The following is a 15,046-nucleotide window of genomic DNA, read 5'->3' on the forward strand; positions in this document are numbered from 1 at the left end:
TGTGCACGAGCGCCCTATATATATATGGCGGGCAGCAGACGGACGCCGCTCGTGCGGGAGCTCCCGCACGATATGCTCGTCGAGATCGCCGCCCGCGTCGCCGCGACATCGCCGCATCCGATGGAGGACATCTGCAGCCTACGCGCCACGTACGTGCCCGCTTGCCATCGACCGACGACGACCCAACCCCGCACCGCACCGCACTGACGACGACGACATGCATGCATGCATGCATTCACGTCGTACTAGACCACGCTTTACGCGCGCGCGTGTTATTACAGAGTTCGTTATAGATTAATCTGTCTGTCTTGCAGGTGCCGGGCCACGCGCGGGGCGTGCGAGGAGGGCGCCGTCGGGAGCCGCGTGGCGCTGGAGCGGGAGGAACGCATGAGGTGGCTCGAGCCCGACCGCTACCTCGCCCTCGTCGGCAACCTGGCCGCCTTGGGCAACCCGGAGGCCTGCTTCGTCCGCGGGCTCGAGCTCGTCTTCGCGGCCGCGGCCGAGGCTGCGGTGCGCGGCGGCGTCGAGTGGCTCCGGCGCGCGGCCACCGCGGGCCACAAGACGGCGGCCTACGTGCTCGGCGTCCTCCACTACGGAGGGGACGACAGGCAGGAGGCCGAGCGGTACATCAGGCAAGTCGAAGGCGAGGACGGGGGCGAGGGCGGCGGCGCCCAAGGGTGCGAGCAGCAGGCCGGCCGGAAGACCAACCGGGAGTGCGTCAGGTGCCGCACGCTAGCCGTCCACGCGGTCCGCGAGGTGACATGGAAGGTGGTGGACGGAGCGACCATGGGCTCCGTGCCGGTACCGCCGCCGGAAAAAAGTTGCAAGGGTGGCGGCTGCGACGTGGCGGAAGGGTGGAACTTCGGCTGCGCCGTCTTTTGTAGCGATGGCTGTAGGATTAGGCACGAGTACTCGCAGTTCTTTTCGCGAGTGCCATTCCCTGTTGATTTACTAGTAGTATAGTAGTAAAATGACCAAAATGTATGAACTTATAAAAAAACCATATAGGGATTATAGCATGAGATCTACTTTTTGCATTTATAAATAATGGAGTGTTTTAGCTTTTATAGATATATAAATTATATGATATTTAGTGTTTTCTCTTAGCGTTGCATACGACAATAAAATTTAGTTTTTTTTCCCTGAGCGTTGCCTCTCCTGAAGAGGTCGGCTCTAAGCGCTAGAGAACTAACCAGGACGTGTCATCTGGCTTGTCAGTAAAAAGGATGTACTATGGTCGATGAATTGATGTGCAAGTGCACATAAATAAATCATATATCAAATTCCGGTCTATAATTCGTATGGATCGAGGTCACACTGATCCGCTTCTTTTAAGTCGATTGCCCTCTTTTTGGGTCGAGCATTGAAGACGATATAGAGAGGTAAAGCTGCCTAAAGGCGAAGAAACGAGCCACAAAGCTCCCCAACTACTATACCCATGCCACGTACTGAAGCTAGAACGAGATAAACAACGAACATCTCAGATCTAATCTACCACATATCTCCTTCAGATGACCCTATGAACATCCATAGCATAGACCGCAGCTCACCACACCAACCAAAGACAGCAGATGCCTCAACCAAGATTTAGGGCGCCCTCATTTCTGCACAATGACAGGCTCATCGCACGGTCGCACGCAGCCACTGTTGAGTTTGTGATCCAAATTCTGAAGAAGGCGGCCAAGTTGGCGAGCGAAGCGGAGGCCCGTCGCCGGGAGGCTTGGGCCGGAGCGCAGTGAGACAGATGGTTAACTCGGAAGATGCTGCTGGCTCGAGTGGAGAAGCTTTGTATGTCCGTGGCCGCACTGATCAGAAAAAGTCCAACTCAGGTGGCAAAGGAAAGGGGAAGAACCAGAGGGGTCGCTCCAAGTCAAGGGGGTCATCCGATGAATTATTTTGCAAATACTGCAAGAAGACGAACCATGTAATTGAGAACTGTTACAAACTGCAGAACAAGGAGAAGAGGAACAAGGAGAAGGGTAAGACTGGAGGTACTGTCTCTGTTGCATCCGAAAATAATTCTGATAATGGTGATGTTCTTATTGCCTTTGCTGGTTGTGCTGCTGATGATGCCCAATGGATCCTCGATTCTGCTTGCTCATATCATGTTTGCACTAAAAAATCTCTGTTTAGTACCTATGAAGCTGTGCAGAACGGAGGTACTCTTCGGATGGGTGATAATTCCCCTTGCACTGTTGTTGGCATGGGCACCGTGCAGATCAAGATGTTCGATGGGATTGTACGCACATTGACTGAAGTACGACATGTTCCATCCATGTCCAGGAACCTCATCTCTCTGAGTACTCTGGACACAAAGGGCTACAAGTATACCGCCGGTGACGGTGTCATGAAGGTAACAAAAGGCTCTCTTGTGGTTATTAAAGGTGATTTGAAAGCTGAAAACTTATATGTGCTTCGAGGTAGTTCTGGCTCTGCTAATGCTGTTGTTGCATCTGATTCTGAGACTACTAAAATTTGGCATATGCGCCTTGGCCATATGAGTGCACCTGGTTTGGCAGAATTGAGCAAGAGAGGCCTTCTTGATGGCTGCCATGCTGATACTCTTGATTTCTGTGAGCACTGTGTTTTCGGTAAGCATAAAAGGGTAAAATTCAGTTCTGCTGTTCATAATACCGAAAATATTCTTGATTATGTTCATGCTGATTTGTGGGGGCCGTCACGTATACCTTCACATGGTGGTGCTCGTTACATGTTGACTATCATTGATGATAATTCACGCAGAGTTTGGCCTTATTTTCTTAAGCAAAAATCAGATGCCTTTGAGTCTTTCAAGGTTTGGAAGACTATGGTTGAGAAGCAGACTGAGAGGAAGCTGAAGGTTCTGAGAACTGACAATGGTATGGAGTTTTGTTCTGGTGATTTTAACTCTTTCTGCAGGAAGGAGGGCATTGTGAGGCACCACACTATACCATATACACCTCAGTAGAACGGTGTGGCAGAGCGTATGAATAGAACAATAATCTCCAAGGCTCGGTGTATGCTGTCCAACTCAGGTTTGAGCCGCAAGTTTTGGGCTGAGGCCGCTTCCACTGCTTGTCATTTGATCAATTGTTCACCATCCACTGCTATCGATAAGAAAACTCCAATTGAGGTTTGGTCTGGTTCCCCCTATGATTATTCTCAGTTGAGAGTGTTTGGTTGTACTGCATATGCACATGTTGATAATGGTAAACTTGAGCCTAGAGCAATTAAGTGTGTTTTCTTGGGTTATGGATCTGGTGTTAAAGCATATAAATTGTGGAATCCTGATACACAGAAGGCATTTTTTAGTAGAAACGTTGTGTTCAATGAATCTGCCATGTTTCCTTCGGTTGTATCTACCAGTGCTACTAACCAGAATTCTGAGTCTATCAGTGTGCAGGTGGAGCACGGAGGGGATGTTGATGATCATGCTCCACCATCTGCTGAACCTGCTGAAAATTCTGTTTCTGAAATTTCATCACCTGTTGTGGAGTCTCATCCCTAGTCTCTTGCTGAAGGCCGAACTAGGAGGCAGATAGTTCGGCCCCAAAGACTGATTCAAGAGTGCAATGCTGCTTTTGCTTTGGCTGTTGCTGAAGAAGTTGATAATGTTCAGGAACCATTGAATTATTCAGAAGCTATATTGTGTACTGATAGTGAAAAGTGGATGGGTGCTATGCATGAAGAAATGGAGTCTCTTGATAAGAATGGCACTTGGGAACTAGCTCGGCTGCCTTCTGGTAAAAAGGCAATTAAGTGCAAATGGATCTTCAAAAGAAAAGAAGGTATGACTCCAAAAGAGCCTCCGCGCTTTAAAGCAAGGCTAGTTGCAAAAGGTTTTAGTCAGATTCCAGGAATTGATTACTCTGATGTCTATTCTCCTGTTGTCAAGCATAGTTCAATTCGTACCTTTCTTAGTCTTGTTGCTGTACATGACTATGAGCTTGAACAGTTAGATGTGAAAACTGCTTTCTTACATGGTGATTTGGAGGAGGACATTTATATGGACCAGCCAGAGGGGTTCATTGTTCCTGGAAAAGAAGACTATGTGTGCAGGTTGAAGAAGTCCTTATATGGTCTGAAACAATCTCCCAGACAATGGTATAAGAGGTTTGATTCATTTATGCTTTCTAAGGGCTTTCAGAGGTCTCAATATGATAGTTGTGTTTATCTAAAATTTGTTAATGGATCACCTACATATTTGCTGCTATATGTTGATGATATGTTGATTGCTGCCAAGAGCATGAAGGAAATCACTGCTTTAAAGGCACAACTTAGTAGCGAATTTGATATGAAGGATCTGGGTGCTGCAAAGAAAATCCTTGGCATAGAGATAGTCAGGGATAGGAAGTCTGGACTGCTGTACTTGAGCCAGAAGAATTATATTGAGAAGGTCCTTCGTCGTTTCAACATGCAAAATACTAAACCTGTGAGTACTCCGTTGGCTCCTCATTTTAAACTGTCTGCTAAACAGTGTGCTGAAACTGATGCTGAGCTTGAATATATGTCAAAAGTTCCATACTCTAGTGCTGTTGGGTCACTCATGTATGCTATGGTTTGTTTTCGTCCTGATTTGTCTCATGCTATGAGCGTTGTTGCTAGATACATGTCTAATCCTGGTAAAGAGCATTGGAAAGCTGTTCAGTGGATTTTTCAGATATCTACGTGGTTCTTCTAGTGCTTGTTTATGTTTTGGTAAATCTGGAGATGGTCTGATTGGCTATGTTGATTCAGATTATGGTGGTGATTTAGACAGGAGGAGATCTCTTTCAGGTTATGTTTTTACTATTGGAGATTGTGCTGTGAGTTGGAAAGCTCGTTTACAGGATACTGTTGCTTTGTCTACCACAGAAGCTGAGTATATGGCAATTGCAGAAGTTACTAAGGAAGCCTTATGGTTGAAAGGTATATATTCAGAGCTATGTGGAATTAAGTCTTGCATTACCATCTATTGTGATAGCCAGAGTGCCATTCATCTCACCAAAGATCAGATGATTACTGAGAAATCCAAACATATTGATATCCGTTATCACTTCATTCGTGATATCATTGAAAAAGGGTTGGTGAAGGTATGCAAGATCAGTACTGATAATAATCCAGCTGATATGATGACAAAGCATGTTTCTGTTGCTAAGTTTGAGCTATGCTCAAACTTAGTTGGTATTATAAATTAGCCCTTAGTGGCTGTTGGCGTCGGCAAGATAATGATGCATTTGTTTAAGGTGGAGCTTGCTATTATGATGCTACAAGGAATTTGTCTCAAGGTGGAGTTTGTTGAGTTTGTGATCCAAATTCTGAAGAAGGCGGCCAAGTTGGCGAGCGAAGCGGAGGCCCGTCGCCGGGAGGCTTGGGCCGGAGCGCAGCGAGGCCAACTGGCCTTCCCACAGCCCAGGGACGCCTGGGGGTGCGGGGGGCGGAGCCCCCCGCGGTACGGATCGTTTTAGGGTTTCACCTCTATAAATATCTTTGTAAGCCGCAGGAGATATCCATCTCAATTGTAAATCTCCTGCGATCTGTAACCACCTGAAAATAGTGAGAAGTTGCCTGCCGGCGCCCGTGGTTTTTTCCCCTTCACTTTGGAGGGGTTTTCCACGTTAAATCTGTGTCTTCTCTGTGATTGATCCTATTTTGTGTCGCATTTATTTCTAACAGCCACCAGAATTCCAAAACATTCATCCAGATACGTATCGTAATACCTAATGCCCACCACTAAACATTACTGGAAATCTACTTGCTACTGTTTTGCCAGCTGATACAGATACATTGAAGCAGATACAATGCTCCCCCTTTTTTGTTTTTTGGGGAGTGTGGCCAATTCGGTGTAGTCGTAGTGTTCCTGTAAGGCTGTAACACATGCTAAGGCTAGGCTAACCAAACAATGCTGCCGAATCACGACGCTGTTCCTCACTGCGTCACGAAATCCTTCAGCTTAGTCATCCACCGGATGTACTCCTGAGCCTGCTTAGTCACCATGTAATCGTGCATATAGTTGGTAGCCGACAGCGTTACCCCTCTTTGCTCCAGGTACTTGAACAGGCCTTTCTGAACATTCACAGGGAGCTCGCTGCAACACAAACGAACAAGTAAAAAAGAACAAAAAATCAGTGGATTAGTATAGCTAGCATTTCATTCATGGTTACAAGGACCCAAATGGATGCCAAAACTGATTACTGCTTACGTGAACTCGGGGCCCTCGTAGGGGAACTTCTCTTCTCCGTCGTCGTCGTCTGTTTTCTCAACTATCAGCATATCATCGATGGTGATCTCCTCGCGGAAGGCTGTGCATGTGAACTCGAGCTTTGGGCCAGAGTCTTTGGAAACTACCACCTTAAGAGAGATGCTGCTATCCCCGGCACTCTCGTCATCTTCTTCTGCTTCTCCGTCGTCCTTGACAGCGCTCTCACCATCGCCCTCGCCATCCTCATCACCAAACTCGGGGCCTCCTTCTAAATTAGGCATGCTGACAGTAACCTCGACCTTCTCGTCCTTGTAGTCCCTTCTCAAAATAACCACGCTCATGCCCTCTTCGTCGATTAATTCAAATGGGAAGTTGTCTGGAACAGGTTCCTGACAAAAGAAGAGGGAAAATGAATATAGCTAACAGCCTTATATATTTGCAAAAATCAAGGAATCAAAGTGGTGTGGAACCAGGAAAGTGAATTTTTTATATGTTACATGTCAAATCTTCAGAAAGTAACATCTGGCCAAAGTATTTTAGGACTGGTCATCACCAGATAATCAGTCAACCTCAATGTCAGCTTGAACATTGCTCTCACATAAGTAGTTCAAAACTTGAAGCCGGATTCTCAAAAATTTCAATCATTGGTTTTTGGTCCCCACTAATTTTGAAGTCACAATCCGTAAAAGTCATTAGAATGATTGGGTGATTTGACATCAGCCGAATGATTGCTGCTGTTCAGAAGCAAAACAATAAAAAATATGTGGATTTCTTTTGCATTATATAATGAAGATTGAAGAGGCAACATGGTATCGAGCCAGTCTCACGCCAGCGTGCTTTATTGGATGATTGAACACAGTGAATAACAGATGCAAGGAACAAAACAGCTCTGAGGGCCAACTCATATAGCATATTTGCAGTATGATTTCTACTAACAGAATATATATACTATGTCTGGAGAATTTTTTATACCAAGTTGTGCAGATGGAAACACGATCCATGTAAGAACACGAAATTGTTTGATCTACTACCACCAAACACAAAGATGTAATAAACTAATAAATTTACCTTTCAGGAGATAAACCCATTCCATTGTATAGTACATGTTATTAATCAAATCCTTTATGCAAAGTACTCTCTCCATTTCATTGGCTTTTCTACATACATACTTTTGTTATTTTACTTAGATATACATTATGTTTAGATACATATTAAAAGCAATGTATCTAGAAAAGTCAAAATGCATTATAATTTGGGAAGAAGGGGTCACACAGAAAATGGTTGTTAGGCCCTATAAAATTCAAGATGTGTCAAATTTTGTGATGAAGAGAGTAGCATTTAAGTAGTCAGATTAGCTAAAAAAATGACTGCTAGGCATTGTTGCGAATTTCCTAACATACAAAATTGTAGATGGATCTTCAAACTAATGGTAAATTAGTAGCTAGCACGAGTATTGATCTCAGTGAGCAGAAAGCAATAAATTCCTACCTATCAAAAAAAAACTTGACCTAGGGGGTAAAACAGCCCCAGGACATTGCTCGATAGAGAAGATATCTTATCCAGATCGAGAAAACCCTGAACCTCCCTAGCCTAAAATTCGCTCCACTGGCATTCGAACTCAACACGTATTAAGGCCACCTAACCGACTCATCTAGACTCTCCACCACAAATTCCTGTCTAATACGTCTCAACACGATTCCTGTACTCGCGAAATCCCCGCTGCTTCGATGAGGGGGGACACGTTCACCACATAATTCGACAGGAACTGAACAACTCAACAAGTCGCGAAGCACAAGGGAGTCACAGCCACCTGCTGGTCGCTGTCGAGGTACTCCTGCGCCTCCCTGATCTCGACGTCGAGGGCTGCGGGAAGGTTCCCGGAGCTGGGCCCCTTCTTCTTCTTTCCCTTGGCCTTGCCCTCCAGCACCACCGGCGCCGAGCCGGGGCCCTTCGCCGCGTGGAGCGGAGCCAAGAACGGCTGCCGGCGCTGCGGCCGGACGCGCGCGCCGGCGCCGTGTGGCGCGGACAGGGCGGAGCGGAAGAGTGCGGCGGCGGTCGCGGAGGCCAAGGCCATGGCCATGGCCATGGCGGTGGTCGAGGTGAGTGACGGAGGGGATAAGGCGAGGCCGCGAGGGAGAGGGGAGAGGAGGGCTTTGCTTGGGTTTTGGATTGGACTGCTCTTATTGGTGGATGCGTACGGGCTGGCGGCTTTCGTGCGTGGCCCACACGTCAGTGAGACGGTGACAGGCTACCACTACACACTACAGACACCGAGACACGTCAGTGAGATACTAGTTGTGTTTGTATGGATTTGGTGTAAGAACTGAACTAGGGAACAGCTCGAAAGCTAAAAAAAAGTTGCTGAGAATCTTTCAAGAAACTGAACAGCTCTCGCATAGTCATTTATGAGAAGACTTGTGAAAGCTGAGCTTTTGGTTCAGTTGTTCGGATATTAATAGTGATATATACAATTGCAAGCACAAGCATGTACCGTGTCTGAGAGCCTGTAATTTGGCAATCACCCGACTGATCACGTATATACAATGGCAGGAGACTATTTTCACAAAGGACTCCCTGAATGGCTGGACCTCATCAATATCATCTCCATCCGAGCCTTTATTTGTTCCGAGGAGCAAAAGAGGGGAAGAATTTCCGAGAACCAAGGAGCAAATGTTAATTTCCAGACTAGTAGTACAACAGCGTCAACACCTGACACACCATCATCCAACTTAGACCTTGTTCGGTTCTGTCGGATTACACCCGAAATCGTTCCAGCTAATTAAAGTTTATATAAATTAAAGATATAATCCGATTATGAATCGTTTCGACCCACCAATCCGGCACAAACAAACAAGACCTTAGGCTGCCATGTCCAGCTAGAAGCAGGCAAGGAGCTGGTGGCCAAATAGCCCCTCCTGGACCATCAAGAGCTTACAGCGTGAACACCTGACACACCATGGATAGCTCATAGCTGAGTAGTACAACAGCGTGAAGTTCTTACATATATATCCCAGCGGGCTCCAGTTTTCAGTCATTGGTTACACATAATTTAATTTCCAGAACGATTTTCTAGGAACAAGTGTCGAGGCCTCTCTCTCTCTCTCTCTCCCTCTCTACACAAGCTAACCTACTGCTGATGGCTGGCTCTGTTTGTGTGACCATTCCTCCGCACGAAAGATGCGCAAGTCAACAGGGGTAAGCAAAGGTGCTGCTTACAGAACTGATGTGACAACTGACAACAACCCAAGGTGTTCTGGATGCGCATCACCTTGGCGAACTTAAGTGGAAGATCTGACAATCTGGTTGGTATTTGTTCTGGGATGTAGCCTCTTCAAATTTCTTCAGTGGCCCTTCGTTCTCTGTTAAGCCAGTCTGGACAAAGTATCTTGTCCACCACGAGGAACTCCGCAGTTTTGCCTGGACACAAACAAAGGTAGATTTTGTCAGTGAAAGAATCTAATTTGCCGGCCATGACAAATACCTTGGGTAGGCTAGAGTTGAAACCCAACACAAGCCATAAATCACTTAACAAGTTCAAGGACTTAGGAATGCATTTTCAAAGTTTGTTGACCTAAGTGTCATCCCTTGACAAATTGAGAGGCCACTGATGCATTTAACTCTTTATACAATGTGTTGCTATATCATGAACAGGAAATGTGCAGACTGCAGAACAATAGTTTGGCTTCGTAAATGGGACAGCTTGTAGTTAAGTCATATGCAAAACAAATGTGCATGCAACCAATAGAAACCATCTATGCATACCGGTCTTCCAAATTTTGGTAGTTCTGAGACCTTAGCTTTCTGTTGACCAGGATTGCCTGTAAAGAAGAAATGAAACAAACATTTCTCAGATGATCTAAGCCATCCACGTATACCACAAAAAGTTATGTTTAAACATTTGATAATGGTATAAAAAGAACAGGAGTAAAGCATTATTCAGGGCCTAGGTGGACATTACTAGCATATTGCCAACTTTGAATGACTACTCAAAAAAGAATATAGATCTGTTTGAGCAGAAAAGTTTCAGCTCCAGTACCCACCACAAGAGTTCAATCAATGTACCTACCTACTTCAGAGAACACACCTTAAAAGTTGATAACACTTTGGTCTCCAAGACGTTAGTATCATCTGGTGTGTTTTTTTTTGACCGAATAGTATCATCTGATGTTGCAGTACCCCAGATATAAATCTGTCATCTTAAGATAGAAACACATACTACTTTCAAGGTTCTTCCTTGTATCATCTGATATTGCATTAGCACATATTTAAGGATCATCCATGCATCATCTGTTATCTTAAGATAGAAACACATACTTCTTTAAGGTCCATCCATAAGATCCCTTTTTGTTTCCACTTGGGAAGAAAATCCATTTAGTTCAAGACACACAGCTAAGATGGAGTTATTAATACAAGGGTCGAGTTTTTTAGGAGTTCTTAATAAAGTTAAAGAAAGACACGTGGAAAAACAACAGCAAGATCTAAGATTATTCTACAGGAATATTTCAAGTACAAGGTGGTTTGTTTAGAATATAACAGCAACCAAAAGAATATAAACAATCAGTAGTATTTCACCATTTGGTGATAGCAAAAAAGTGCACATGGTCACTTATATAAAATATATTTTACCACACAAAGGTACAACTATTGGTATCTGTAGGTCCAATGAGGGTTTCCCATAAAAAGAGAAGGCGATAAATATTTCAAGAAAAAACACATACCAGCAAAAATCACAAGGCCATCTGTGGAAACCCTTGCTAAACCGGGAAGTGTTTTGTTCAGATACCTTGGGGTCAGATAATCTAAAGCATCTGACACGATAACAAGATTAAAAGAATCTGGACGGTATGGAAGGGGGAACTTAATATCAGACATACGGACAAAGCCCTTGCGCACGAGTCTTTTGCAAGTACTGTCAGTATCCTCCAAATCATAAGGCTCCACTCCCCATGCTTCAACCTTTCCTTCCTTCAACAAGTTAGAAACTACTGTACAACTATCAGGGCCTACATGGAGAACCTTTTGCATGGCATTGCCATATGCCTTCTTAAGATATGGAAGCGCCCGCATAACTTCTGATGTGCAAGAACCTGGATGCAGATGTAGACAGGAAGTCTGAGATTAAGAGAAGAAAACTTCCCTCATCAACATGTTGAGAAAAGAAAATTGTGAAGATGACTAAAGCTAAATAATCACTCTACTGTCCACTGCAATATTGGCCAATTCAATTTATGCAGTTTGGCTTGTATTACACCCATAATGACCGATTTCTCAAATCATGTACCTAATGTAGAAAATTAGCTACTGATCTTCCTGATCACGGGGCACATTTTTTAAATTACCAAGAATCAGGGAGCCAAATCATAGTGCCACAGCAGAGTTTCAGTGTTCAGAGGGGGGATCCTATTTATCATGAGGTTGATTACTGATCGCCAGTTACTACTTACTAGTATTGAATGTACTACTAGATATTTCATACCCTATTGAAGAATACAAACATCAAATAAGTTACAAAGGAAATAGGACACAACTACAGCAAAAATGGAGGCAGAACATGCAGGGTCTCCATAGGATATTGCTCTTAAGGAAAAGCATACAGATTGTGTTGTGTCTGTGAGATTCTGGGGTAACTGCATTACTAACCAATGCTAAGATAACAATAACATAGCCAAGAGTAAGATATGTCGTGAGACTGAAGTAAAACTAGTTGAGTATCTTAATTGTAAACTAAAATAGCAAGTGCAACCTTGTAATCAGAGAGACCAACAAATATTTGAAGCTGCAAGCCTAATGACACGTTAAAGAGTAAGTTTAAGGGAAAATGAATTTTGGATGAGTAAAGAAATAATAAGCAGGTGATTTTCGACCCAAACAAGACATGGAAGAGAGAAACAAAAATTGTACCTTCAGACCTGGTCACGGTCTCTTTGCTCGTAACAGTTACACCTGGCCATTAAAGAACGAGTCAAACAAGAAGTACAAGAAAACACTGATTGCACATTGTTACTTTTTGACAAACAACTAGCAATTGTGCATGGTTGCTGTGTCCACACTCTCAAACAATGTACTGAGTTACTGACTACAAAGTAATTGATTAATTTTATTTAAAAACTCGCAAACTCTTTCGCCACCCTACAATGAAGAGTTTGATTTGCACGCAACACAAGCCATGTTCTATCGCCAAGAAGAAACTTCCAAACATTAATTAGGCAAATGAGTGAGCAAGTCTAACCGAGAATCTTTAACCGACCTGGGCTGCTGTTGAAGTAGGCAATGAGAAAAATGACACCCTGCAAACATGAGCATATGCACCATGAGCACCCGGAAAATTCGAAGTAACAGCAGTAGCAGCCGGGTAACAAGCAGAAAGCTAGAATTACCAGGACGACGAGGGCAATGGTGAGCACGGGAGGCGAGCGTGACTTAGGGTGGAACGGGCCGCCGAAGGACGGCAAGCCCCCGTCCGCCACCCGCCGGCTCGGGTTCACCGACCTTCTGGACATCCTCCCCTCCCTCTCTCTCTCCCTAATCCGACCACCCAAGCTCTATCTCTCCCCCTCGATCACCTGGTCACATGAACACAGACAGCATCGCTCAGATTATTAGCCAGAAAAAGTCGAAACAAAATGGTAAATCTCCCACAATGCCGCGGGGCGGGATGCGTCCGCAGCCCGCGAGGCCCCGCGTCGGCCGTAAATCGGAATCCCTTCTAGCACGAGGTGGCGGCGGTACCTCTGGCAATGGAGGCGGCGGCGGGCGGAGACGAGGAGGAGGAACCCGGCGCTAGGGTTGCCGGATTGGGGATGGATCTGAGGCGCGGAGGTGGGGCGAAGTGGCGAACCGGCGAGGGGGGGAGGTGGGGGCGCAGCGAGCGGGTGGCGATCCGGCACGATAGGGACGGCGCGGTACGGGCACTGGAATGGGATTAGCTTCGCTGAAGCTGACACAGGGGAATAAAGAGCATCCTGCTGCCTGTATGCGACGGTGGAAAGATCAGCACGCCATTAGCGACCGAGAGATGAGGATTAGTGGAGCGCGGCCCGAATTCAGAGGAGATTTTGTTCGTGGGGATGTCGGTCGTTGACGCGTCGTAGCCTATAGCACACTGACTTGTGGGGTCCCAGTCTTCTCGATGCCCTTTTTCTAGGTTGGTTGCTGCCTGTCTGGCCTGGCCCGGGTGGGTTTCGGCCCAACGCCCCAACCCCTTCGTTCTCGTCCAGAATGTTGGCTGCTCGTCACTACCCATTGCACAAATGGACATTTGTAAGCCTGACATGGCATCGTTCATCAAGTCTGAGTGTACCTAACACTGACATAGTTGCGGAAAAACAGTTACACGTTAGAGAGAAAAAGGACACCCAACCTAAAAGATCTGCTCCAACATGCCTCACATGAAGATCTGACCAAAAGGTCGTCGCAACCTTCGACCACCCAATGCAACGACTCGGAAACCTAAAGGACCACGCACTTGCTCGAAAGGGGAGGTCTATCAAGCTACATCCATTGGACACTGCGCGTGACTAATAAATTCACTTTCCGTAAAATATATGTTTTGTCACTTGAGAGCACCTAGAGGGGGTGAATAGGTGATCCTGTAACACTTCAAAACTTAAGCCACAAAACTTGGTTAATCGTTAGCACAATAATTGCCAAGTGGCTAGAGAGGAATCTTCAACAAAACACAATAACCAACAAGATCAATCACAGAGATGGCACGGTGGTTATCCCGTGGTTCGGCCAAGACCAACGCTTGCCTACTCCACGTTGTGGCGTCCCAACGGACGAGGGTTGCAATCAACCCCTCTCAAGCGGTCCAAAGACTCACTTGAATACCACGGTGTTTTGCTTGCTTTTTCTCAACCCCGTTTGCGAGGAATCTCCACAACTTGGAGCCTCTCGCCCTTACACTTGAAATTCACAAAGAAGTACGGAGCAAGGGAGGGATTAGCAACGCACTCAAGACAAGAAATCACAGCAACACCACGCACACAAATCGCAACGAGAGCTCACAACACAACTCAATGAGTTCACCACTCAACTAGAGCTCTAATTGCTATCGCAAATAATCAAAGGCGCGGAATCGATGTCTTGGTGCTTAGGAATGTTGTAGAATGCTTAGTGTTCTCCTCCATGCGCCTAGGGGTCCCTTTTATAGCCCCAAGGCAGCTAGGAGCCGTTGAGAGCAATCTAGGAAGGCTGATCTTGCCTTCTGTCGACTGGAGCACCGGACAGTCCGATGCACACTGGACAGTCCGGTGCACACCGGACAGTGTCCGGTGCCCGATTTCATTCCAAATATGGCGCAGTCGACCGTTGGCAGCCTGAGAGCCGTTGGCGCACCGGACAGTCCGGTGCCCCCTTCTAGCCGTTGGCTCGGCCACGTGTCCCGCGCAGATCGCGCGGCCGACCGTTGGCCCTGCCGACCGTTGGCTCACCGGACAGTCCGGTGCACACCGGACAGTCCGGTGAATTATAGCCGTACGACGACGATGAATTCCCGAGAGCGGCCACTTCACTCGAGCCAGCCTGGCGCACCGGACACTGTCCGGTGCACCACCGGACACTGTCCGGTGCTCCCAGACTCAGCAGATTCTTGGCTGCTCGAGCCAAGACATTTTCAATTGGATTTTTCCTGTTTCCAACACTTAGACACTTGTGTTGGACACTAAATCACCAAAATACTTAGAAATGGCCCAAGGGCACATTTCCCTTTCATCACTTTTTTGAAATAGCAATTTTACCTAACCCTTTTACCTTGCCTTGGTTCCCATCACCGAATATAATTGAATCATGTGAATCCTCATTTTTGACGTAGGAGGTGAACATCTTCTTCTCCCCCGTCATATGGTTTGTGCATCCGCTGTCGATAATCCAGCTTGAGCCCCCGGA

The 15,046-nt window shown here is 46.0% G+C and overlaps 2 protein-coding genes across 2 annotated transcripts; both read right to left on the reverse strand.

Annotated features, from left to right (window-relative positions):
* Window positions 1-5,675: 5,675 nt before the first annotated feature.
* LOC100283099 (uncharacterized) lies at window positions 5,676-8,315 on the reverse strand. The gene is given in 3 exon segments (NM_001156001.1): window positions 5,676-6,046; window positions 6,161-6,549; window positions 7,971-8,315. Coding segments are annotated over 3 exon segments (819 nt in total). The 5' UTR covers window positions 8,241-8,315; the 3' UTR covers window positions 5,676-5,886.
* Window positions 8,316-9,050: 735 nt separating this feature from the next.
* Window positions 9,051-13,237, reverse strand: LOC100276063 (uncharacterized). Its single transcript, NM_001149944.2, has 7 exons — window positions 12,890-13,237; window positions 12,538-12,723; window positions 12,408-12,447; window positions 12,062-12,103; window positions 10,879-11,247; window positions 9,923-9,978; window positions 9,051-9,577 (listed from the first exon to the last, which is right to left on the reverse strand). The coding sequence occupies exons 2-7, from the start codon at window positions 12,658-12,660 to the stop codon at window positions 9,425-9,427; spliced, it is 783 nt and encodes a 260-aa protein (NP_001143416.1). The 5' UTR covers window positions 12,661-12,723; window positions 12,890-13,237; the 3' UTR covers window positions 9,051-9,424.
* Window positions 13,238-15,046: the final 1,809 nt, after the last annotated feature.

The sequence above is a fragment of the Zea mays genome, chromosome 8 (assembly GCF_902167145.1).
Source record: "Zea mays cultivar B73 chromosome 8, Zm-B73-REFERENCE-NAM-5.0, whole genome shotgun sequence".
Taxonomy (NCBI): domain Eukaryota; kingdom Viridiplantae; phylum Streptophyta; class Magnoliopsida; order Poales; family Poaceae; genus Zea; species Zea mays.